The following is a 26736-nucleotide window of genomic DNA, read 5'->3' as shown; positions in this document are numbered from 1 at the left end:
GAAGCTGGGAAAGATAGTCTCCACTTGGCAAGCTGCCCTGGAGAGAGGGGAGAACGGAGGCTGGGGACACCAACAGCAGTCGGCCATGCTCAGGAAGGGGAAGTTGCCTGAGATCTGCATGAAGTAGTGTTCGAAGCTGAGTCAGGATCCAGGCCTGAGCAGTCACCACCAAGTCTGAGAGGCCTCAGGGCAGCACCACAGGCTCTTTGAGGGTCTGAATTAGCAGCCGGTCTCGAGGCTGTGGGTGACTCAGTCTGCTGGGCTGGGGCATATTTGGTGCGCAGGCCCTGAGTAGTGGCTGACTGTGACCTCCAGCCCTGACAGGACTCAGATATTTATATGACTGACCACAGAAGGGGCCCAAGTGTGAGGGCTCAATGCCTGGCTTGGAGACACCCAGGCAGGTCCTGGGTAGCAGCAGCCATAGAGGACTATGTGCTTCCAGGGTGATGGGTTTTTCTCCAAACTTGTATCATGTGGGAGCTGGTGGGGCCTCTCAGACAGGCTGGGCGTGACAAAGAACCCCTTGGACCTCTTCGATTTGGGGGCAGGGGTAGGACAGAAGGACCCCACTAGATAGAGCCTGGAGGAAGCAGACCAGGAGCGCTTCCCCATCAGCCTCACGTACCTTGGCCTCTGCCTGCAGCATCGGGAGGACGGCTTCTGGGATGCGTGTGCTGTTGGGACATGCGGCTGTAGCTCCAAGGGCACCACCTGCACGTGGGTGTGTTCACTCTGGTAAGCTTGTCAGGAAACTGTCTGTTCTCTGGGACTGAGTCACAGTGCTCAGCCCACGGGCCGGTCGGCAGGAGTCCATGAAGCTCTGGGACCAGCCCCAGCCCCACGAGTACGTGGGAATGCCCGGCTTCAGAGACCCAGCCCAGGATCACTCCAGGTCTTCAGTCCTCGGCGGACAGGTGATTAGGAGGACGGGAAAGGGAGCAGAAGACCCTAATCATGCAGGATGATTATTCGGGATTCGGATTGGGATCGGGATTGGGATCCTTTTTTTTTTTTTTAAATAATTTATTTATTTTTGGCTGCGTTGGGTCTTCGTTGCTGTGCGTGGGCTTTCTCTAGTTGTGGCGAGCGGGGGCTGCTCATTGTTGCGGTGCACGGGCTTCTCATCGCGGTGGCTTCTCTTGCTGCAGAGCACAGGCTCTAGGCGTGTGGGCTTCAGTAGTTGTGGCACTCGGGCTCTGTAGTTGTGGCTCGCGGGCTCTAGAGCACAGGCTCAGTAGTTGTGGCGCACGGGCTTAGTTGCTCCACGGCATGTGGGATCTTCCCGGACCAGGGCTCGAACACGTGTCCCCTCCATTGGCAGGCGGATTCTCAACCATTGCGCCAGCAGGGAAGCCCATGGGATTGGGATTCTGAAGCTGCCGATCAGGCTGGAGCTTGGTTGCTGGGGTGGCTGTGGCCTCAGAGGGGACAGTGGGGCCCCAGGACGCCCCCATGGTGAGGGTCTCTGATGGGTGGGAGGTGCAGAAGAAAGCCATTTGGAGACTGAGTGTGCCGCACTCGAACTGCTGGGGAAGCCTGCAAGCTCACCAGCACCGCGGAGGGCCCTGTCATCACCAGTTCTCAGAACAAGCTAGATGACTAGATAAATAAAAGAGTGGAGGGAAATATTTGAGGAGACAAATTCTCCCAACTGTGGTTAGGGCGGTGGCTGTGAGAAGGGCAAGGACAAGTTCAGAATCTCAGAGTTGGGTTAGACCCCTGGGCCTTCTCGTCTGACCCATTTCTCCCCCAAAGCAGGGGGTTGGAAGAGAAGATGCAAACACTTACAACTTAACAGTTTTTCTTTGATCCCCCATCACACAAATAAGTATACAAATAACTATGTAATTGACTAGATCGTTGTGATAAGAACTATGGAGGAAAAGCAGAGGGTCCCGCCAGCCTGTAAGAGGGAGATCTAACCTAGTCTGGAGGGGAGAGGCCACCCTGACGAAGAGAGTGACATTAAATCCCAGACCCACGGGGTGAGCAAGAGGTGGTCCAAATGAAGAACGTTCCATGTAGACGAAACAGCGAGCCTGCAGGCCCTGAGGCAAGCAGTGGTTCAGACAATAACAAGGGCAACGACTGAAGGTGGGAGCAAGTGCTGGGTGCCCGTGATGGGAGATGCTTCAGGAGACCCTACTTGTGCAGAGCCGAGGGACAGGCTGGGGATGGGGGCTTCCTGCGGAGAGCAACGGGGAGCCATTACAGCCCTGACGGTTGGTCGACAAAATCTGATCTGCATTTTGAAGACATCTCCTGGCTGCATACGGGGTATGGAGGCTGTATTAGTGGGCCTCAGGATGGAAGCAGGGAGGCTAGCAGGAAGCTCTTGCAGCAGCATGCAAAAGATAATGGCCCCTCAGACTAGTGCAGTCGTGGTGACTATGTGATTGGAGGGAGTGTCAAAAATGACCCCAATTTATTTCTAAATTTTTTAAAATTACAAGTTACTTCTTCATTATAAGTAATGAAAAGATTCTAAAGGTACACAATGAAGAAAGTTGGTACTTTGCCCTTAACTCCCGCCTTCCACTCTCACCTGCTAAGGCCACCCTGCTGACAGCCTGAACAGGAGCAGCCTTGCACATCTTGCCTTTGTGTTCATCTAAGCAGAGAGAGGTTTTCTTTTAAATGGGATATTACTTGCTACTTACTCTGCAACCTACTTTTCTCGCTTAACAGTACATCACAGACACCCTTCGCAATTCCATAGCTGTAGGTCTAACTCCCGTTTTAACAGCTGCATGATGTTCTACAGCTGGGCTGTACGACAGTTTATTTGATCATTGAGTGACATTGGTATCAGATAGTTTCCAGTTTCCTGCCACCACAAACAGTGCTGAAATTATAAGGCTATCCTTAAATATGGGTGATTTTCCTCCATAAGATATATTCCCAGAAGGAGAATTTCTGGGTCAAAAGGTATGTGCGGGTGGGATAGGGAGGGTGGGAGGGAGGGAGACACAAGAGGGAAGAGATATGGGAACAGATGTATATGTATAACTGATTCACTTTGTTGTAAAGCAGAAACTAACGCGCCATTGTAAAGCAGTTGTACTCCAATAAAGAAGTTTAAAAAAAAAAGGTATGTGCATTTCTAATTTTAATCAATAGCACCTGGTTACTTGCCCCAAATTGTAACAGATAGTGCCCGATTAGATCACTTGCTCAGCAACAAATGAGAACACCCATTTTCTCACATTTCTAACAGACCTTAAATTTACTCTTAATTTTTTTCCCAATCTGATGAATTAAAGTAATGAAAACTTATTTTGCTTTAATTTGCATTTTCCTAAACAATAATGAGGGTAAGCATTTTATTGGCCATTTAGATTTCCTCTTCTCACAACAGCCTGTTCATACCCTATTTCCACTTTTCTTTTGGGTATTTGTCTTTTTCTTTACAATTTATAGAAACTCTTTGTATATACAACATTTTCCCTTTTACTGTTTTATATTTTGCATATATTTTTCTGGTAAATCATTTGTCTTTTTTCTTTGTTTATGGTATCTTTTGCTATCAAAGTTTGAAAAATTAACTTAGTATAATGCCTATCCTTTCTTTTGCTACTCTTGCAGATATCCCCCACCAAATTTACTCATGTTTTCATTATCCAAATCTATTCCATTTTTCCTTTAAATTTCTTCTAATATTTTCATTGTTTCATTTTTGTATTAAAATCTCTAACCCATTTGGAACATAATCTTTATGGGAGTGGGTAGGGATCCCATTTGTTTCTTCCAGATGGATAACCAATTATGGTAGCATCATTTTAAAAAATAGCTTTATTGAGATATAATTTACATACCATACAATTTACCCATTTAAAGTGTACAGTATAATGCATGTTAGTATATTTATAGATGGGTGAATCACCACAGTCAACTTTAGAACTTTTCATTACCTCAAAAAGAAACCCTGTACCTTTTAGCTGTCATCCCACTATTACCCCCACTCATCTGCTTTCTGTCTCTACTGACTTGCCTACTCTTGACATTTTGAATGAATGGACTCATATAACATGTAGACTTTTGTGACTGCCTTCTTTCACACAGCATAACATTTTAAAGGCTCATCCATTTTGTGGCGTGTATCAGTACTTCATTCCTTTTTATGGCCCAATAATGTCCATTTGTCAGTTGATGGACATTTGTTTTTTTCCCACCTTTTGGCTATTATAAATAATGCTGCTATAAACATCACTGTACAAATTTTTGTGTGGACATGTTTTCAGTTCTCTTGTCTATATACCTAGAAGTGGAATTAATGGGTCATATGGTGATTCCATGTTTAGCTTTTGAGGAATTACCAGGCTGTTTTCCAAAGTGGCTGCACCATTTCACATTCCCGCCAGCAGTTATGAGTTCCAATTTTTCCACATCTTCAGCAACATTTGTTATTATCTGACTTTTTGATTTTAGCTTCTTAGTGGGTGTGAAGTGGTATCTTATTGTGGTTTGGTGTGCATTTCCAGTGGTGTTGAGCATCTTTTCAGGTGCCTATTGTCTTATTTGTATATCTTCCTTAGAGAACTGGCAATTCAGATAGTAATACCATCTATTATTTGTTTTCTCTGATGAATTGAAACTTTTATCATATATTAAATTCCTTTCTAATTTGGATCTATGTATTGGCTCTTTGTTCCTCTGATCTATTTGTCTCTTCCTAGCTTAATCCTGTACTGTTCAGATCACGGTGGCTTTGCAGTGTGTTTTATTATCTAATAATGCAATTTCCCTTCGACTAATCTTTCTTTTCATGTTTTCCTAACTAGCCTCAGATATTTATTTTTCAAATATACGTCAAATTAATTTTTTACACTTCTAAAGTACTTTTAATTTGGGATTCTAATAGAAATTGCATTAAATCTATTTTTGAAAGGATTCACTTTTTATGAGAATAAGTCTTTTCTTTGAAACATGGCTATCTTTCTATAAGTTCAGATCTTGTTATATGTCCTTCAATATGATTTCATAACTTTCTTCAAAGAACTTTACCTTTGTAATGGTTGTTGTTTTAAAATTATTCCTTGGTATTTTACAGTTTTGTCACTATTGCAGATGATCTTTTTTGTCATTTCCATTTCTATCATATCATTGCATTGAGAAAAAAACCTGTAGATTTCTATTTACCTTGTATTTAGCCACCTTCCCAATTATCTAACTAATTTTAGTAGCTTTTAAACTAAATTTTATTGGATTTTCTTGATATACTATCACATCATTTGTAAGCAAACATGTTCTTGTCTTTTTTAAAAAAATCAGCTATTTATTCTGATTAGTTTATTTTCTTGTCTTATTGAATTAGTTAAAATCTCCAAAAAATGTTGAATATTAGTGATGATAACGAGCATCTTGTCTTGTTTCCAATTTCTGGAAATAGCTTCTGAATGTCATATATTTGCTATTGGGTTTTGGTAAACAGTCTTTATCAAATTGAAGTAATTTTCTTCTATTTTTCTTTATAGAATTTTATTAGCAATATTTGCTGAATTTTATCAAATGATTTTTGGCATCTATTACTATAATCATATTTTGTTCCTTTCATTTGTTGATGTACTGACTTATATTGATAGATTTCCTGATGCTGAATTACGTTTTTGATGTTAAAATAAACCCTTCTTTGTATGGTGTAAACTTTTGATACTTTTCCCATATCTAGTAGCTAATATCTTATTTCAGATTTTGCACTCATTCAAACTGGTCTGTGATTTTTTTCTTCCTTTTTTAGTTCAATCTTTATAAGTTTTGGGAATTAAGAAAATGCTAGCTAATAAAACAAACCAAGAAACTTTCCAACTTTTTCTCTTGTCTGGAAGTAGTTTAGGTAACATTAAAAATCACCTGTTTTTAAAGGTTATATAAAATTCATATTTACTATAATCTGTGTTTTGAGATATTTTTAATTTTATTCTTAATTATGGTAAAATTCACAAACATAAAATCCACCATCTCAACCATTTTTAAGTGTACAGGTCAGTAGGGTTCAGTACATTCACATTGTTATGTAATCAATCTCCAGAACTCTTTTCATCTTGCAAAACTAAATCTTTATATCCATTAAACAAAAACTCTCCATTTCTCCCTTCCCTCAGCCCCTGGCAGCCACAATTCTCATTTCTGTCTCTATGAATTTGACTATTCTAGATACCTCAATATAAGTGAAGTCATGTAGTATTTGTTTTCCTGTGATGGTCTTACTTTACTTAGCATAATGTCCTCAAGTTTCATTCATGTTGTAGCATGTGTCAAAATTTCCTTCCTTTTTAAGGCTGAGTAATATTCCATCATATATATGTGGCATTTTGTCTATTTGTCCATTGATGAACACTTGAGTTGCTTCCACCTTTGGGCTATTGTGAATAATGCTGCTATGAACAGGGGTGTACAAATATCTCTTCAAGACTTTGCTTTCAATTCTTTTGAGTATATGCCCAGGATTGGAATTGCTGAATCATATGGTATCTTGTAATGTTTTAATAGCAGAGTTTTCATTAAAAAAAATCTTCTGTTTATTGGCCTATTCAAGATATCAACTTCTGTGCTCAATTTTTCACAGTTTTCTACTTTGGTTGGAAATCATCTATTTCATCTAGGTTTTCACATTTATTTTCATAGGCTTACATACATTATTGTTATAATTCTTTAACCTTTTCTGTACCTGTGATATACCTCTTTTCTTATATCTAATATTGTATGTTTTTGCTTTCTTTTTTTTCTTAAGCAGTTTTGCCTGAAAAAAATTATCTATTTTGTTGGTCTTTTCAAAAAACCAGGGTTGGACTTTCATTTTTTCTTTTAATTATTTTTCTATTATTTGTTTATTTTCTATTGAATTAATTTCTGATTTTTAACTTTGTTATTTCATCTATTTTCTTTTGGCTTTGTTTGTTCTCTTTCTGATTTCTTAGATTAAATACTTAATTAAAATTTCTTTTAGTCTTTTTTTAAACGTTAAAAGCATTTAAGATGCAACTATTTTAAAAGATCTCTGTTATAACTGTAATAAATATATAGAAAAAATAAAAAAGCATTTAAGGCTATATTTTTTCCTCTGAGTACAGCTGTGTCTCATAAGCTCTGTATGGTATGCTGTTATACTAGATGATTTATAATTTCAGTTTTGATCTTATTTTTGATCCAGTAGTAATTTAAGGGAGTGTTTCTTAATTGCCAAGCAGTATATACTTCTGGCCTTGGAATTAGTCTTATTTGACATTAATATTGCTGTCCCTTCTCCCTCTCTGACTGCATTTACTAGGTGTATCTTTGCCCATTGCTTTATTTTCAGTCTTCTTTGTCACCTTGTTTTGGGAATATTTCTTGTAAACAGCATTTGGCTATATTTTGTGTTTTAACTTAGACAAACTGTTTTTTGATAGGGAAATTCACTCTCTTCATATTTAGTGTAATATACTGATATACTTTACTTATTCCATCTTATTCCATATATTTGCTGTTTCTTACACACACACGCACACACACACACACACACTTCTTTTTGGTTACTTTTGCTGGCTTGGTTGAAATTCTGCTTTACTTCTAGATTTCTGGTATTAAGAACTGAGTGGCAGGTTTACTGGAACAAGATGAAGAAAGATTTGGGAAGAAAGTCATGAGCTCAATTTGGATTTTAAATTTTAAGATACCTTTGAAACAGCCAAGTGGAAATATCAAGGGGGCATTTGGAAATACTGGAGTAGAACTCAAAGGAGAAATCCCGAGTAAGGGCTACACACCCCAACAGCCGTGGACAGCACCCCAGGGGAAGGTGTTTGGCAGGGGGAGGTGGGCCTTTCTGTCTAACACCTCTCATCTCATAAGGTCGGAGGTGACATTATCTGCTGAGACTTCAGAGGAGCAGGGGGATGAGTCAGACAGTTGGGGAGACAAGAAGAGAAATGAAACAGAAGTTCAGGAGCATGGGAGAGCATGTGTGGCTTCAGGAGACCTTCCGGGCAGCGAGGGGCAGTGGGAACAAAGCCTTTGGTTGGCCCAATGTTAATGATGCCCTTTGCGTGCCCTGCTGATCTCCACTGCCATCAGGCAAAGCTGGCAGTGGGGGCTGTTCTGGCCCACTCCTGCTCCCACAGCCTCTCCCTTCATGCCAGTCACATAGCTAAAGCAGGTTGGAATATGGAGCCCATACATATGCCGGGTACCAGATCTTACACATTTACAACAGTTAGCCCTAAATCCTCATGCTCCAATTCTCTTCTTCTGGATCCTCCTCTCCAAAAAGGTGTAAGACCTTCTAGGAATGCTTACATGTGTTATCCAAGTGCCCTCTGGATACTATCAGATTTGGAGTTCTGGATAACGCCATTTTCTCTCTAACAGTCCCAGGGTTGGGAGGTAGGGTTGATGGGCTAGGGATACAGATGCCTCCCATATAACTAGAGCTGCTTCCCAATACTTTTGCCATCTTGTCGTCCACTGCATGCACGTGCTGCCACCAATGCCACCGAGCTGCTGACCCAGTTGCTCTTGTCCCTCTCTACAGTTACCTTTTGTTCCTAGTGACCAGCTCTTTCAGAGGAGGCTTCAATAGTAAAGCCGTTAGTGACTTGCTTCCTCATCTGCACCACTACCCTCTTCCTATGGGAGTGCCGGGTGGAAGTGGGTCAGGCCTAGCTTTGCGCCATACCTGGAATTGTTGCCCCTCCAAACTCCAGGCCTTTCTACTCAGTCTAGATGCCTATGAGGATCTCCTTTCAGGAAGCTCACTGTCTCTCCTCCAGCGTGGTTTCCGCTGGGAACCTTGATCCTTACAGTAGGTCTGTCCATGTCTGAATCTCAGGGGATGGACTGAGTTCAGTGTCCTTCACCAGTGCTTGGGGCCCATATAAATTCAAAGATGGGCTGGGCATCTGTTTCAGTATCCCTGACCACCCATCATGGTGAAACTCTCTGAATTTTCTCTTCCTCTATGAAAACCAGGAGGCTGGTCTTCTAAGAGCTCACACAGGCCCTTGGTGTGAGTGAGGGTGGGGGCAGAGGAGGCTGGGTGCTCAAGCCTTCAGGCTGGCCTCCTTGAGTGTCAGATCTGGCCAAGCAGATCACTCAATTGCAGGGCTACGCTAGTCCGCATGGTGCTTCTGTGCAAATTAGCAAAAAGTGCCCTCTTTTGGTGGGTGCAGCCCATGTCAGGCACATGGCTTGGAGAGCAGAGAGAGGGCAGAATTTCAGCCCCCTCTTGTCCTGTTGGCCAGATGCCCTAGTGCCAGGAACAGCCGGCACCAATCCAGGCAGTGGCCATGCCCAGCAACACAGAGAAGCATGGAGATCCAAATATTAGATCCAGAGGAAGCATGCACCTGGGCTCTGGTCTCATGCCATCTGAGATCCTGGGGAGGGAGGAAAGATGGTACCCAAGGTTCTCTCCTTCTGAGCCTCCATTCTTATATCTGAATCCCTCCCCTGCTTCTGCAGCTCCCATCTTCTCCAGTGACCCAGTGTAGACTCTTCATATGATATCTGTCCTTCCACTCCAGAGGAGAGCTGAAACTATGCCCTCAAGGGCTGACCTTATACTCCAGGGCTCAATGGAATAATCCACATAGCACTCAGTAATCCAGACTTCACACAGAGACACTTAGAGAAACGTAGGGGAGATATTTCCTTAGAGGGCTTTGAGAGGTGGGCAAGGGCTTTCTAAGCAGAGGGATGCCATGAGAAGAATCACTAGAGCAAGAACCTGCAGGGTGTGTTCAATTACAGTAAAGCAGTCCAGAGGGGCCGGAGTGTGAGATTGTTGTTGGAGATCAATAGATAGCAATTGAATTGAAGTGAAGGGCCGTGGTTGTTACAGAGGCTTCCCCAGATCTCCCGAAGGGCCTGAAATGATATGATAAGTAGTTAGGGCTTTGTCTTATGGACAAAGGGGAGCCATGGAAGCTTTTTGAGCAGGAGAGTAGCAGGGTCAGGTCTTGGCACCAGGAAGATGACTCTAGCAGCTTGTGCCGGATGGTGAGGAGGAGGATTTGCCAGACCTCGTCATGGCCTGGCTGTGTTCAGTGCTCATGGGAGACTGAGAGCAGCAGTTGCGGGAGATCGCCCTGAAGAGCACCTCTGAACAGTCCGCTTTTCTTTACTGAATTGAATATAATTAACTCAATCATTTCACAAACTTTTCCCAATATGAACTGTGTGGGTCCATGGGCAAGGATGGAGGAGGGCAGGAGGAATCGGGGTGAGCCCTCCCTTCCCCCCAGGCCTCTCTCCACCCCTCAATCAGAATGTTTTGATAAGTGGGGGCTTGGGGACAGCATAAGGGTGACAAGCTGTGCCTCCCCCACCAATTAAATTTTTTAAAAAGCGGCTCTGGAAGGAGCGAATATTAGTTTCCTGATTTATAAAGCCAAATGGATTAAGCTCATTCATTGCCCGAGGGAACAAAAAGGAAATCTTCAATACCTCTGTGCACATTGAGAACAGGAACAATACGGGTCTTTAGAAAGCAGAAACCTAATTTGGGGGAATCAATTACCCTCTGTGTCCCTGCCTCTGTGGGCTCTCTCACTGGCTCTCTCTCAATAGAGATTTCCTGGGAGGTAAAATGTGGAGAAGTTGGTCGACCATAGGCACACCCTCCGTTCAGCCTTACAAACAGGAGGCAAAGAAGTAAGGTTTGTGGAGTTGGGTGGGGGGTGTGCCTAGATATCAAGCACTTGTGGAAATGGGAGGGGGCGAGCTGGGACTCAGAAGGGCTTTGGAATAAACGCTGGAGAATGGGGGAAGTATAGGGATGTGCAGTGAGAGGGCGAGGGAAGGGGATGATGGGAACCTGAGGTTTATAACTGGGGGGAGGGGGAGCATAGTCCAGTCGGTGCACAAACCGGTGATGGAGGGAGGGGGACACTGCCCCAGCCTGGGCACCGCCTCCTGATTCTTCCGGTTTCTCTTGTGTGGTCTGCACTTGCCCTTGTGGGTTTGAGCGTGCAGTGGGCAATGGCCAGGCAATTAGGCGAAAAGGAAAGGGGATGGTTGCCTACCACAGTATCCAGGGAGTCACATTCACAGCCACACACAGAAGCACCCGCACAATCTCATACATTCCTGCGCTGGAGCAGGGACTCTCGCCCTCAGTCCCCAGACTCAGAGCCACACCCAGCCCGATGCACTCACAGTCGCACACGTGGAGTCCCACACTCACAAGGACAGGGTCACAGACTCAAAACGACACCCCACACACTCCCACCCGAAATCACACACATTCCGCCACCCCCAAGTCCCAGCTGAAGCTCACACAGTGGCTCACCACCCCACACAGCCCACACTCCGGCATGTGATCACACACACACACACACACACACACAGAGTCCCTCACACGCACACGCTCTGGCTGTGCTTTTGTGTTTTGTCAGAATTAATGAGAAAAGTTCCCGTGCCCTGCGGGTAATTAGTGTCCTTGGAGTTAAATAAGCTAATGGCGTGCACCTCTGGCCCAAGCAATTATGTTTGTGTATTGAATAATTGATTCAAAGGGGGGAAGGGCCGCTAATCAGATCTGAGCATAATGAATTGATTTAATTAACAGGAGAATCTGAGGGGCCCTGGGAAACGCAGGCTTCACTCGGCTGCGCGAGCGCTGTCAGCGCGCAGAGAAGGGCGCGCGGCGGCGGCGGCGGCGGCGGCGGCGGCGGCGGCCCGGCTCGGGCAGCGGCTGCCGGATCGGCTCGGCGATCCCGGCCCGGCGGACGCGCCCCAGCCCCGCCCCGCCCCGCCCCCGGGTTGCGCCCGCCCGCGCGAGCTCCCTGTCCGCTGGGCTCAGCTCCCGGCGCCCGTCCGTCCGCCCCCGTCCGTCCGCCCCCGTCCGTCCGCCCCCGTCCGCGGCAGCGCTAGCCGGGCGCGGAGCCCGCGCGGGGCCGACTGGAGCAGCGCAGGCGGGCGGCGGCGGAGTCCGAGCCGCCCGCCCCTCCGCGTCCTCGGCCCGGGGGGGGAACCATGGTGTTGGACCAGGAGGACGGTAGGTACCCGGGGACCCGCGGGCCGCAGGGTGGGGGCGGCGGCGCGGGCCCGGCCGAGGCCACCCGGCGCGGCGGCAGCGCCCCCGGCTCCCGGCTGCCTCGGGCCGCTGGGCTGCTTCCCGGAAGCCGGGCGGTTGGAGGTGCGCGCGGGTGTGTGTCGGGGTGCCGGGCTCAGCCCCCGAGGCTTCTCAGGGGGATTAGGAAGTCACACGGGCCACCACGAGCCCGCCAGCCCCGCACGCTCGGGCCGGGAACTTTCTCACTGGCTCTTGTCGCCTCGCAGACACAGGAGCGCCTCTCCGATCCGCGCCGCGGGCTTCCCCGCAGTGCCCGCTGGCCCCCGTCTCCCCACCTTCCACTTGGGTATCTGCACGCCCGACCCCTTCTGCATCAACTGCGGAACGGCTCCCCCAGGGGGATGCCCAGAGAACCCGGCACTGTCCTGGGGTCCCTCAGGTCTGGAACTTCATAGCTGCGGGATGGGTGACATTGCTTCACCCCTCGCAGGGCTGGGGAGGACGCTCACCATCAGCTCCCCCAGTCCAGCGTGTTGGGAGGTGCTCCGCTGGCTAGGGCCCGTGGATGAGCCATATATCCAAGATATCAGGGCCGGATTCACCTTGAAGCTAATGAATGTTAAGCTTCCGAGTCCTTCTGTTGTAATTTGTATTAGTGATCTACTGTTCCTTTCTTAAAACCTCCCCCGCCCCAGTTGCATAAGGAAGCTTGGCTCTCCCAAAATCTGGACCACCCCTGGATCCAACTCACACCCTTCCGATTCTAACTGCCAGTCTCTCAGGAGGACTCACAGTGCTGCTGGCCCAAGGAGCATTGCCAGTTGCTAGGGCAGTTCTTTGGTGCCCAGGAGATGGAGCCCTGAGGCAGGAGGCTGGGAAATTTGGGGTTGGGAGGCAGCTGCTGGTCTGCAGGGAAGGGTCTGGCTGCCTGGCCTTTCTCTGCGGCCCCACTAGTCCCTTGTCCCACCCTACCACATCCCACTAGGGTGATTAACTGTCCTGGTTTGCCCAGGACCATCCCTGTTTGATCACTGACAGCCCTGGATCCTGGAAACCCCTCAGTCCCAGGGCAAACTAGGACATTTGGTCGACAGCCTATATCGACAACCTTCTCTGTGCTGTTGCGCAGGGGTGGATTGGACTTCATCAAGTGAGTGGGGAGACTTGTTTTCTGGAGTGCAGATTCTGCCTAGGCACCCACAAAGCCTAATAAGTTATAACTGCAGCTTCCTAGAAGGCCTGTCCAGGGCTTCCAGAAACCAAAAGAGGAAAAGTTTGCCAACGATGTACTTCTCCACTCTAGCTGGTTGCAAATCTCTGTGCATGGGCTGCTTTTGTGTGAGTAGGGGACAGGGCAGGGCAGGGCATCTGAACTTGGCCAGCAGGCATCCTGATTGTTCTGCAAAGTCTGTAGATTCACCCTGTCCTGTCAACTGTGGCGGCCACAGGGAAATGGCCTTTGTCACTCCAAATACCCCTTTGAGTGTCACCTGTGAGGCCAGCTTGTAACCCCATCTTGGAGACAGCTGCACTGTGTTGGGAGCAGGGCCCTCAGGCTGAGGCACATCTGACAGGCTCTACTGAAGAGTTCTGGAATATCTGGTCTGCCTGGGCCCTCGGGCACAACCCCCAACACCGATGCAGGAATCCTTCCTCAGGATTTTACTGTCAGGTACAACGACGAACTGCTAGGACCTGCCCAGAACTTTGTAAAGCAGCCAGGAACACCCCCTCTTCCCTCACCGTAACCTAGGGGACTGATCAACTGGCCTCCCCCTGCCGTCCCCAGAGGCATTTCAAGGGCATTTTGGAGCACTCTTGGCAGTATGGAAGTGAGAGTACATGCTCATCACCTGTGGAATGTGTCAGGTGCAGACAACCTCCCCCAGCCCCAGGGGATCCAAGGACTGCACCCTGGTGTTATGGGCGTGCCCCTGGACCTGGAGGCTTGGAGTGAGCATGGGCGCGGGAGTTACCTGCCTGCACAGCAATTACCCATAAGCTGAGAGGGAGGCCACTGGATGAACCAGGCTCGTGTCTGGGTTTGTAAACCCAGCAGGCCTCTTCCTGGCTGGGAGCTCAAGCCACCCAAACTGTCCAAGGCTTGCTGGGTAGCTCTGTGAAGCAGAAGGCCTCTGCAGAGGCACTTCTCCAGGTGAGTGTGGGAACTCAGTGCTCACCACTGGGGCTGCAGAGAGAGCTGTCTGTGGGCACAAGCAGCCAGCCCTTCACACACGGCACCGATCCCCTGCTCAGTACCCCAAGGCTGCACCAGTCCCTGGGGTGGCATGCAAGGCGCCTGACTCCCTAGAGGGAGGCTGGCTCTGTGGCTGCTAACTGGGCACCCTGGGGGCTGGGGAGAGCTGGAGTTGGGACGGAGTCCTGAGCACAACACATGGATGAAAGAGTGAGCAAGTGGCCCCAGATAATGGAGTCCAGGTTTGTGGGTCAGGGCCAGACCCTGAAAGTCAGGAGAAGCAGCCCTGGAGGTCAGGAGTAGGGCTGCAGCCCTTGTGGAGTGAATACCTCCAGGTAGCACAGAGGTGTCTACAGCAAGAAGCTACCCCTTGCCAGCCTGTCAGGCCCTGTGCTTGCTACACTGTCTGGCCCCCTCACTCAGGCTGGGGTGAGGGGCTGGCACTAAATGTGCCGGCGGCAGCAGTGCCAAAGCCTCCCTGAGACCCTCAGGGTACTGTTCAACTGCAGTGACAGGGGAGAGATCAAGTTCACAGTCCTGAGGGATGGTGAGTCTGAGCAAAATGATATATTTAACATCAAATATACTCAAGGACTATTAGGATTAAGTATTCAAGATGAAGGGGAAAGCGAAACTCTCTGAGCTGCGGATGAAGCAGCTCATTAGAAGCAGCCTCTGTTCTGTTTTCTCAAAGCTTGACTTTCCTGCCTACAATAGAGGACCATAGGCTGCAGCACCACTCCCCCATCCCCCTCCCCAGTCAGGCACCCTGCACTGGGGCCTCCCAGGGCTTAAGGGGCATGACCTGGCCTCCAAGTCTCCTTTGTACCAACTATGTCCCCTTCCATTGTCTGGGGTGCCACAGTTCACAAAGCACATTCACATGCATTATCTCCTCTGATCCCCACAGCAACCTTGGAGATAGCAGAACAGGTCTCCCACTTCACAAACAGGGAAACTGAGGCCTGGGGAGAGAAAATGACTTGCTAAGGTCCACTGTTGGTAATAGGCAGAGATGGGATGAAGTCTCAACTGGTGGCCCTTTGCCCCTCCAGGGACTCTAGCTTCCTTCTCCTTGCCTGGGTCTAGTCCTCAGAAGTGACTGCGGGGATGAGCCTCTGACACATCTGTCTGGAGAAAAGCCATTAAGATTTTCATGCCATCCTGGAACTCTGTACTGTCAAGAAAATAATGCTCGATATTGAAGAGTGGCCTTCCTGGAGTAGGCAGCCTGGGCACCAGACCCAGGGCTCTGGGAGAGAAGCAGGGTTCAGAGGGAGAGGAGATGAACACTGTCTCCCTTCCTGCCTCCTGAGTTACAGAGCAAGAATTGTCAACTCTGCAATAGCAGGCATCTTTGTTTTCACTGCTGTATCCCCAGGGCCTTAAAATAGTGCTTGGTGCATAGTATATGCTCAATAAATAGTTGTGGAATGAAAAAAACCTTTAAGGCCATGCTGTGCTTGCTCAGAGAGAAGTTGAGACAGGATCCCATTCTCTATGGAATCAGGATGCTCTTGGGAGGGGCTTCTGGGGTAAAGGTGGTGCTGTAGGACACACAGTGGGAAACTTTGTGCCCTGCAGAGGGTTAATTTTGCCAAACAATCCAGGAAGCAACCAGAAACCTCGAGCAGAGGAAGTAGGAAGGGAGGGCACAAGGTCAGAGAAAGATTGCCCCGTGGGAGGGGGGCAAAATCAAGGCTGAGGGGTGGGAGTGACAGACAGGTGTGGTCCACCAGGCAGTTTACTGGGGATGAGGACCCTGGGTCCTGAGCAGAGCCACACGCCGAGTTGGGGCCGACAGGCCTCCAGGCGGCGCTGCGGAGCCGGGCAGACGCGCGTCTCCACTCCCCATTAACCCGGGAGGGAGGGGGGCCTCGGGAAATGTGTGCATTTATTCAGTAGCAGGAGTGCAAACCTCATACATTGAGGGAGAAAGGCAGCGGGAGACGGCCGCCGAGATTCCCCCATCTCTTTGAATATAATTTTAGATTGAGATTCAGATTAAATCCGAGGGGAAAACACTTTATGAGGCTGAAAGCTGTGTCGTTGCCAGAGCCAGGGTTATGAGCTATCAAATGCAATTACATTAAGACAGATTATACTGGGCAAATTGAGCCATTTAGAGGGTGAGAATCAAAGAAACGGCTCTGATCCTCTCTTCCCCCTTCTCTCTCCCTCTCCCTCTCTCTCTCTCTCTAAATTGCAGTTCATAGTTCCTTGCAATTCTGAGGCACAAAAGTAGGTGAGACTGCTTTTGTATCTGCGAAGTGCTTCACTCCTGAATGTAATTCTAGCTGAGTGCAATCTAGGTTAAGAGCCGGGCAAGCGGGTAATTAGAGCCCGCTCGCTGCCCGAGGACCGGCCGCCCCGCCGAAGCGCGCCCGGAGCCGGCGCCCTTCTCCCGGCCGAGCCGAGCTGCGGCTGGACACGGAGCGCCCGAGATGATGGTGCTGGACAAGGAGGACGGTAGGTGGCGGGCGGGGGTCCCGACACCCCGCACACCCGCGCCCCCCGCCGCGGCGCGCGGGAACACACACGCCAGAACACCGGCGCGCACACGCCGGGCTGTGCCGGGCTTGCCGGGCGGGCGGTCCGCAGGGGGCTGGGGCTGGAGCCTGGGGCGGGGGGAGGACCGAGTGGGACTGGCGTGGGGAGATGAGGGAGCCCCGGGCTGCGCGGCCCCGGGGCCGGGACAGGCCGGACCGAACCGCGGGAGGGCGAGCTGTGCGCCGGCCGTGTGATGCTCTGCGGGGCCGCGTGGAGGCTCCGGCTGCCCTCCGATCTCGGCGCAGCGGCGGTTCACGTAGAGCGTTTTCGTCTTTGCGGCTGCTCCTCTCACCGCAGCCATCAGCCTCGCGCCGCCCGCGTAACCCGAGAGGCGCTGAGCGCCGAGCAAATCAGTGGCTTCGGGAAATCGGACTCCAGAGCTTGCAGCGAGCGGGCGCGCGGAAAGACGGTGGCCGCCGGGTGCCCGGCAGGCGAGGGGAAGGGCCGGCCAGGCCCTCGGGGAGACAGCTGCCCGAAAGCTCGGTGAGAAAAAGGGTTGCCTCCTGTGATTCCCACTGTCTCCCTGTCTCTGGAAATCGGAGGCAGGAGTTTGGCCCAGAGGAAGAAAGTGTCCCGCTCGTGGCCAGTAGCACGAGTGCCGGAGCGGCATGGACTTGTCCTGGTCAGGAGCCTCGCTGCGCCCGAGAGGTCAGAACAGAGGGACCCATGGTGGTCCCACACACCCCAAAGCCTTCCTGACTGGGAGTGCCCTGCAGTAATTGTCCTGGTATGTGCAGGAGAGGTTGGAGAACCCAGTCCCCTTGAGGGTAAAACCAGGGGTGCCCTGTGACCCAAGGGCAGCCCTCAGGGTCAAGAGTGGCCGTTCCCTGGCTGTCCCAGGCCCTCCTGCCCTGTAGGTGAGGGTTACCTGGTTTGTTCAGTTTGTTAGTGTTGTCGGGAGGAAGATGTGAATGTAATTGTTAGCACCCACGCCATCACCTGGGTTCTACTGGTAAGGAACTGAGAAAGTGGGTTTTCTGTGAGTCAGCGGAAATCCTCTTAGAGTGACATCTTCTGACCTCTACTAGTGAGTAGTAGAGGTCTGTGCCCTCTTGCCCTCCAGGTCAGTGGTGTTACTGACATGGTCACTTGGTGAAAATCTGAAGTTAAGTGACTTAAGTTCACACAGGATGTTCACTTTGCTGCCACCATGTGCTGATGCCCCTAACCTCTGCTCCCACCTTCTGAGACCTCCAGCAGGGAGGGACATTTAAAATATCTGGCCTGGGGGTGGCATGTGCCGGAGCCCTGTGGCCCGCAAGGCCATTTCTCAGCGTGAGTGTGGAAAGAGAGGGAGGGGGAACTAAATGCTCTGGCCAAAAGAATCCATTGTCCAGGGTCTGGCTGGGGTGTGACATTCATCTCCTGTATGCTTTTCTCTCTTCATGGACCCCTCCCCTGGAGCCCCATGTGGGCCATCAGAGGGCTGGGCTGGTGCAGTTGTGTACAGATTGAAAAAGAGAAGAAGGGGTCTGGGGTCAGGCCAGATAAGGAGGGAGGAGACCTTGATTTAGCTCCTTTCTCCACTAACTCCCTGTGTAATCTCGGACCAGTCATGCCCATCTCTTCACTTTCCCTCTTGGTAGAATGAGGAGCCAGTGCAGAGGGTCCTTCCTTGGTGTTTGGAGGAATTCCCACTGTGGAAATCAGGGTATGTCTTTAGCCGAGATTGTTTAGCGTGCTTGGCTCCCCAGGCCCAAGCCAGAAATCCAGAAGACCCAGGCCCTGTACGTGGGCGGCCTCAGGCAGGGAGACTGGTCTCCCGCCAATAAGACGACGCCACCAGCACCACCTCGGGTCTTGCACTCTGTGCAGGCACCCAGAGTGCCCCGGGCTTTGTGATACTAAAGGTTTCCAGATGAGCACTGAATGGGAATGGCTCTCTGGAGGTCATTTTAGCCCATCTCCTGCCTACACCCTAGGCATATGTATTTTCCCTAGTCTTCACCAGACCTGTGGAGGAGAGCTCGCACTGCCCCGCAAGTCCCCCGCCCTGTCCAGTCCAAACCATATGGTCCTCTGTCCTGTTGATGTCACTGAGCTCTGGGACACTTCACAGCACAAGGAAGAAGGCTGGCTTAGGTCCTGAGGAGCCATTTGATTCTTGTCCTGCTCAGCCTAGAGCTGTCTTCCAAAAGCAACCTTTCTGCTCATAAAATCCACCCTCCACTCCCCATTGGAGTCTAGCATCTCCTGGTTCCAGGAAACCTTGAAGGTGGTACCTTCAGTTGGGGGAGGGAGAAAGGCTCTGGATATACTCCCCCTCCCCCCACACCTTCTGCCTAAATCCTTCCTTGCACTTATGCCCTCCCAGCAGGTGGCCGTCTGGGCTGGAGTCAGCACTGGTCCCCAGGGCCTCCAAGGGGTGTGTTCCTCAGGGCTGCGGACTGCACCCTTTGTCTGGCTGCAGCGTGAACTCAGGCTCCTATTAACCACCCCCAATGCCTTTTCTCCACCTGACAGCATCTTGTCGGAAGAGGCCGGGGCTCCTCTGGTTGAAGTCAGGTCCGCCAGCTGCTGAGGACCAAAGCTCTTGCTCTGCTGGGCTGCAGGGCTTTCATGTTGCACTTCTGAAAGATAATAAAATATCAATCGCTTTGCCGTAGCAACGGGTTTAAGAGACTTTCTGAAGTATTGAATCGTCAGAAAAAAATTTTTTTTTTTTTTTTTTGCTTTTAAGCACAGTGCATTATTAATAAAGTAATCCATTAGGTCGAGCAGTGAAGGGCCACCACAGAGAGGAGAGGAGAGATCTGTTTTGCAAACGGTTAAACTTCAGGTTTTAAGATTAATTGCTTTCATTTGGATGCTTGCTCTTGGCCTAGGCAGCTCCACTTTACTGGAACTCAGGGTCCTGCCTTTCTACATGTCTTCGGGCCTGCCTGTCAGCAACGGAAGCCCAGCTCCAACTTTCCTGGAGAAACAGCCATTCTTCCCCTGGCACCTGCTCTTGGGCTGGCACCAGGCTGTGGGCTTTCCGGGGAGGCTTGCAGCCCCAGGGGTGCAAGGGGAGTACAGCCTTGCGTCCTGAGAGTCAAATTAGCCCTCACGCTGTAGGAGAAAAGGCCCTTGAGCTGGGGCAGGCAGCAGAGGGTCTGAGCATCCCCAAGAACTGTGAGAGCCTTGGGTTGTGAGGGACAGGGGAGGATGCCAAGGGCACCCCCAAGGGGTGTCCCCAGGTGCATGCTGCAGAAGGACAGGTCCGGGTGTAAGCTGCCTCTGCAGAGGCCCAGCAGGAGGGCTGGAGTGACCACAGGAAGCAGCAGGCAGGCTGTGGAACTAAACATCAGACATAATTCCTAGGGCATTTTTAATAAGTTAAAAACACCTAAAGATATTGGAGCTGGGCTGAAGAGGACCAGACAGTGCATCTTCAGTAGTTAGTGACTACCATGAGTGCAGCGTCCACAGCTGACTCGGTTCATCCACGAGGGCAGGCTCTCAGCTGTGCTTGGGTACTGACCAGCAGGACCTCCCAGAATGTCCCATCATGCTCTGGACCACAGAGGGTACTGGCGGCCTCTCCTGTGGCCAGGACCTCCACAGCCCTGGGGGGAAGGCAGGGAGTGGGCCCTGATGCTGTCCCACACTACAGATCCCAGCCCATCAGCAGGACGGCAGAGCCCAGTGGACACTGCTGCCTTCTGAGGGCTGGTAAAGGCCTTGTGAGGCTGGCAGGGTAGGGACCAGGCCTGGCACCCACTGTATGCCTAGAAGAGGAAGGTCTCCATCTGCACCTACCAGGACAGCCCGGGCTGCAGCCACCTCCTCACTACAGGGAAACAAGGCATCACAAAACCTGAGCAGCACGTATAGCCATGTCCCCTTCCTGCCTAAACTCAACCAGGCAGGGAGCCTGTAAAGATGGGTCTCCCCAACCCGCTCCCAGAGCCTGGGGTGAGAAAGCAGGTGCTTCTGTCTGTTCCCTGCTCTTCCATTCATCTGCCCACGCAGAGAACTAAGGCGGGGGTGGCGGGGGGACAGGGAAACAACATAAATTGGTCTGTCGTCCAGAATCCGTGTCTCGCTAATGTACCCAGATTAACTCAACTGTAAATTGTCTCCTCGGGTGGCAGTGTCTTGCTAAAAGTTTCCCATATGATTCATGATTTGGATTGCTTTTAACGGCTATTGGCTAAGCAAGCCAGTGACTGTACAAGGTGATGCAATTGGCATTAGCAAGGGGAGGCACGGGAGCGTGTAATGCAGTCAATACTGCATTAACTACTGATGCCCAATTACAGGGAGTGGGAGAGAGCCTTTTGGGAGCATTAGGACTGGGGGAAGCTGAGATCACTGGCCGCTGCTCGCCTAAAAGCTTCACCCTTTCCATGCCGGGGCTCAGTGCTGGCCTGGCCACTCACTTGAACTGTCTCTCTCTCTCTCTCTCTCTCTCTCTCGTCCCACAATGATGCTTTTAGCACATGGAAATGTTCATTTTTCTAGAGCCGGGGCCTGCCTCTCATCCCTCCTGAGAATTGATTTCCTACCCAACTCCAGGTCCCAGAGTCAGATGGGGCGGCTGCCCCACCCACTTCCATTTAAGGAACCACTCAGCAGGCCCTATCTGAGAGTAGGACCGAGGGGAGGTCTATTTTGGTCTCTCCCCCTTGGAACAGATGGATGGTTGCCAGCAAGCATTGGCGGTCGACCTTCTGTGGCCGAAGGAGACACGAGGTTTAGCCTCAGTGAAGCTGCGCTGCTGGGGCAAGCAAGGCTGCTGGACCTGGGAAGTAGTCCTGGCTGGGTCTTCTGAGCAGAAGGCGGAGATGGAGAGGCTGATGGGGGAGTGACCCAAGCCAGGCTGGGGTTCTCAGCAGATGCAGGCCCCCTCCAGAGCTGCATCGACACAGGGCAGAGCTGCCTGCATGTAGCCAGGAGGCCAAAGCTGTAGTTGGGGTCCATCTCCAGGGGCCAGAGGGCCTCCCAGGAACCCTGATCAGACACATGAGGAAGTTTGGAAGGAGTTAGGGAACAAAGTAGAACAAAGGACCTGGGTACCCCAGCGTGGCAAGTACCATGGGACTGGGACTGGTTTAGCTACTATAGTGCTAAACTGTGCAGGTCCAGCACATGCACTGTAGTTCTGTGTTCTGTGCCCACCCAGTGCTGAGAGTGCTTTGCCTCTGTACCTCCTCATCTCTACAGTGAGAACAACCACATCTAACCGGCATGATTGTTGTCAGGATTAAATGAGATAATGTCCAGGTACACCCTTGATAAACCAGGAAGCCCCATGCGTGTGTGAAGTGACAGTGCTCTCTACACAGCCACAGTATGATCTGAAATAGTCCTGTGCCCAGTTCAGTGCCTTGCTCACTGCCAGGCACTGGGTCCTAACCCTCCTTCTTCTAGTTTATCCATCATGGCCATCAGTCGCCACTGTCCAGGAAGCAGGGTAGACTCACTACTCAACCACTCTCCAGATTTCCAAGGCGGGTAGCACCATGGGAAGAAGGCTCCAGAATCACTCTTTGCAAGCCCTTCCATTTATATGGGCATGGTTGAGGCTTAAAGTGGGCAAGAGAATTGCCCAGGGTTATGTAGGGAGTTAGAGCCCAGAGCTTCTGCATCTTTCAGTCTTCCATGCCCTCTGCCTGTACCCAAAACATGATAAGGCTGAATGGTAGAAATCTCCGATGAGGAGAAATGTCAGTTGGACCAAGACCATGTGTCTGGGCATCCTACTCATGGCCCTACGGACAGCCCAGGGCACATGGTTCTGTCCTCAGATGTAGGTCCTCCTGGCAGGCATTGATGGTTGCTAACGTGGCCTGAGCCTTCACAGACTGGAGAAGCCCCAGAGGTGCATGTGGCCTGTAGCCCTTGCTGCCTGCCTGCCCTACCTGAAGTTGAAAGACATTGAGGCACACAGGGCATCCTTCCCCCCTCAGGCTGAACTTTTCGTGGTGCTGCTAGAGTGAGTTTTCCTGGTAGGTCTGTACTCAAGATAGGACTACACCAGGGGAGTTAACTGGCACTGGCTTGCAAGAGCTGATTTTGCACATCTCTTCCCAGCTCTGAGTTCAGTGATATCACATGGGTAGCTTGACATCAGCCATGGTGGAAGTATGAACACCACGGAAATTGGCAAACACTACAGATCAAGGGTTTTTTCCCCAGAGAATCAGTTGTGAGCGATCTGTCCGCACACCGCTGGATTGCATTCATCCGGGACTCTGCACCCAGCTCTTTCTGTTCTGCCACCACCCTTCTCCCATCCCATCTACCTCCTTTCAGAGGACCCAGCCTCTGCTACCCTGACATTCTGCCTGAGACCTGCTGCCACACTAAGCTGGGCAGGTCTAATATGTCCACTCTAGTTTTGTGTCCCATGCAGACCTGGCATTTGCCTCTATACCATTGCTCATGTTGTCCCCTTGCCACATCCTCTCCCCTTTGATTGGACTCGTAGGAGCCTACAGGCGGTCAAAGCCTCTTACAGATCATTCCAGGTCCTGCTCAGAGTCACATCCACCCAACCTAGCAAGAAGCTCATCTCTCAGTGGTTGGAGTATGTTTATTTTGTGTTCTGGCTAAGGCAGGAGCCTACAGTGGCTGACATAACTGGGGGCAAATTAAAAGCAGATGGTAGAGAAGAGTAAGCAGGCTGGTCCAGGTAGCCGAGGCAGATGCCCCAGAGTGCAGGCCTACCGGGTCAGATTGGGCCCCTAGCTCTACCTCCGGCCCCTTCCTAAGTGGGCTTTCTTGAATGGCCTACTGTCTTCAGGTGTAGCCTGCTAGCATGAGTCAGGAGACCTGGCTTCTAGTCCCAGCTGACTTCTATGTGACTTCAGACAACTTCCTAAGCCTCAGTTTTCACATCCCTACAATGGGAGCAACACCTAACTGACACCTAATGTCCATGTACACACTTGATGGGCCTGGAAGCCTCATGCCTATGTGAAGTGACAGTGCTCTCTACACAGCTACCGGATGATCTCTTTGGCTTCGGCCTCTCAGTCTTTACACAACAATTCTTGTTTCAGTGAACCCTTCGTTAAAAGTGAGCATTGTACTGTGCATGTGTATCAGGTAGTTATTGCTACATAACCACCCCAAAACTCAGAGGCTCAAAACAACAAGCATCTATTTAGCTTTCGAACCTGTGGGTCAGTGATGTAGGCTGGGCTTGGCTGAGCGGTTTTTCGGGTCTCGACTAGACTCACTCATACCTGGGAGATGGCTGATCAAGCTGGATGCTGGGGGTAACGAGACTATGTCCCTCATCATCCAGCAGGCTCTTCCAGATTGTTCTCAGGCTGGAGGCAGGTCCAGGAGAGAGAATGGACGCAAGTCTTCTTGAGACCTAGGCTTGGCTCTGGGATGTTGTCACTTTACATTCTGTTGGCCAAAATAAATCACAAGCCCAGCCCAAGTTCAAGGGTTGGGGAAACAGATTCTATCCTTGAAGGAAGGAGGTGAAAAGTCACATTGCAAAGGGAGTGGATAGGGGAAGAGGTAGAGATGTGGTGCCGTGTGCAGGTCTCACAACTCGCAAGTCCAGGGCTGGGCTGGGAACCCAGGCCATCTGCTCTCCTCTGTGCTCTGCCGGCTCCCAGCTCCCCCGTTGTGGCTGGCAGGCCTGGGGATGGGGGAGAAGGACACTCGGGGTAGGGGGAGCTCATGGGAGAGGGGTGGAGCCAGCAAGAGGATGACTTGGGGTGGGGGTGAGGGAGGCTTGCTGTTGGGGCACTTGCTGGGGGCTGACATCAGAGCCCTGGCCCGTTCCTCCATGGGCGAGCCTGGAGGGGGACCACAGTGAGGGCAGTCCCTGCTGCCTTCTCTGGCTTTTCCTGTGTCCTGCAAAGCCACCCATCGGTTAGAAGGGGCGTGAAGCTCCGTGGTTCCCAGAGCTGATTGAAACCTGGACATACATGCAGATGCAGCCAGGCGAGAATCAATTCATTGGTTAGCCCCTTGCCTCAAAGCAGGGCAGTAGGTGGGCTGGTGAGAGGCCCGTGTACATTCATAAACCAGCTGATTGAAAAGCAATATTTCAGATAAATACAAGCCAGCGATCTATCAGTGGTTGTAATAAAACCCAGGCTTCAGGCTGTGATTTTATTTTGAAATAATAAGAATTGCTTGATTCTTTTTACTTGAGTTACCATGGTAATTCCAGCGTGGAGCAGTGTTATATTGATTTAGAAAGTGGACAGTAATATTTCTTTTGTGTTATTCTGTTTCTAGGCCTGGGTTTCTAATTTCCACTTGGAGATTACTTTTATAAATTTCTTAAGTCCTTCCACTTTTTTCCCTCTCTCAGTATAATTTTCCTCTCATACGCCGCTATGTTCTGAGCTTATTGGTTTGCTCTTATTTTAAATTAAACTTGCTGGTTTCAAATATTGAAATGACATCTTTGTCTGTGTCTGTACTTTGGTTTAGCAAAATATTACAGTCTGACGCTTTCTGCTTAATAATTTAAGGGAGGCATTCTGTCGGCTCTCACTGGGTGCTGATAACTTATGACTCAACCAACACAAGCCTTAAACTCCTGACATTTTAATATTGTGTGGTAGGAGGGGCCACCCCTCTGCTCTGAGTCTCAGTGGAGAAAAATCCATGTGGTACCCCAGAAGGGAGTTTTAATAATTCAACTTTGCTGGTTGGCACAATGACTTGATAGAGAAGGGGAGGGAGGCCGGTTCTTCTCGGGTAAGTGGGAGCAGCTCTGGTCTGGGCTCCGATGGCTCCCACGAGCACCCGCTCCATCCTGTCTTTCTTCTCCCTTGAATCTTTAAAAACTCCAATTCCTGATCCCTTGGTGACAGATTGTCCAGGAAGGATTTGGGGCGGGGCGAGGTGGGGCGCTGCCTGTGGGTGCCATCATGAATTCTTAAACTCTCTGTTTCTCAGTTTTCCCATTTGTAAAACAAGTGGAACCGGCTCGGGCTTTGAGTCAGACAGCCTGGGTTCACATCCCTCCTCAGCCACTGAATAATTCTAGATAGTGAGCTGAATAGTAATTCTTACTGGTAAAATGGGTATGATCACGAACACCTCTCAGGTCTGTTGAGCCTTCACCCAGCACATCTCTTGTTGGTCTTAGAGATGGTTGGTGCGGTCTCCCCACCCTTCCTAGGGTTTTAGGAGGAGCAAGGGAGAAAGCGGATGCGGGTGTGCTTTGGAACGTTTGTTCTGCTCCAGACGTGCCTGGGGTTCAGAGCTCTGGCAGGACTGTTCTTTGGAGAGGACCCAGGGTGATGGCTCCACGAGGAAGTGGGTCAGCTCCACCCACTTTCCGGGTCTGCCCAGTGGAGAGCAGGGGGCCTGTCCTCTCCTTACAACACTGCACAGCAAGGATGGGTCTCCAGAAGGAAGCTCACAGCAGCGGGGGTCGTAGGGCAGAGATCTGTCCACAAGCTCTGTCTCTCTGGCCTGAAGAAAGGTCCCTACTCTCCTGTGTGTGTATGCCAGTGCAGTGGTGTATTAGTTATCTCTTGCTGTGTAACAGATTATTTCACAATTTAGCAGCTTAAAGCAACACCCATTTTTTAATCTCACAGCATCCGTGGGTCAGGAGTCCAGGTACAGCTTAGCTGGGTCCTCTGCTCAGGGTCTCTCACAGACGATGATCAACACGCTGGCCGGGGCTCGTCTGAAGTTTCATCTGGGGGAGTGAGCTTTCAAACTCACTCATGTGGTTGTTGGTGGGATTCTGTTCCTCATGGGCTGCTGGACGGAGGGCCTCCATTCCTCACTGACGGCTGATCAGAGGCTACCCTCGGTTCCATACCTCGTGGGCTTCCCCATTAGGGCAGCTTGCTTCCTAAAGCCATCAAGAGAGAGTGTCTGCTAGCAAGCAAGAAGTCACAGTCTTTTATAAGATGTGACACATGTAATCACAGATGTGACATTCCATCAGTTTTGCTGTATTTTCTTCCTTGGGAGCAAGTCTCTAGGTCCAGCTCATACTCAAGGAATTGCGGGGGGGACGGGGGTTACACAGGGTATGAAGACCCTATGTAACAGAGGATCATTAGGACCA

The 26736-nt window shown here is 50.3% G+C and overlaps 1 protein-coding gene across 3 annotated transcripts in view; it reads left to right on the top strand.

The window, feature by feature from the left end:
• Positions 1 to 900: 900 nt before the first annotated feature.
• Positions 901 to 26736, top strand: part of LMO1 (LIM domain only 1) — a 51586-nt gene continuing 25750 nt past the window's right edge. Inside the window, exons 1-3 of one of the 3 annotated variants that reach the window (XM_079708752.1) lie at positions 11765 to 11977; positions 16402 to 16433; positions 16552 to 16661. In XM_079708752.1, coding sequence (XP_079564878.1) covers positions 16637 to 16661 — 25 coding nt within the window. In that variant the 5' untranslated portion in view covers positions 11765 to 11977; positions 16402 to 16433; positions 16552 to 16636. Of the gene's footprint in view, positions 918 to 11764; positions 11978 to 16401; positions 16434 to 16551; positions 16662 to 26736 lie in introns of those variants that run through there. The other 2 variants (XM_079708754.1, XM_079708753.1) reach the window with 2 other exon arrangements.

This window comes from Hyperoodon ampullatus (genome assembly GCF_949752795.1).
Source record: "Hyperoodon ampullatus genome assembly, chromosome: 7".
Classification (NCBI taxonomy): domain Eukaryota; kingdom Metazoa; phylum Chordata; class Mammalia; order Artiodactyla; family Ziphiidae; genus Hyperoodon; species Hyperoodon ampullatus.
Note: the sequence above shows the minus strand (reverse complement) of the source record. Positions and strands in the feature narration are given on the sequence as shown.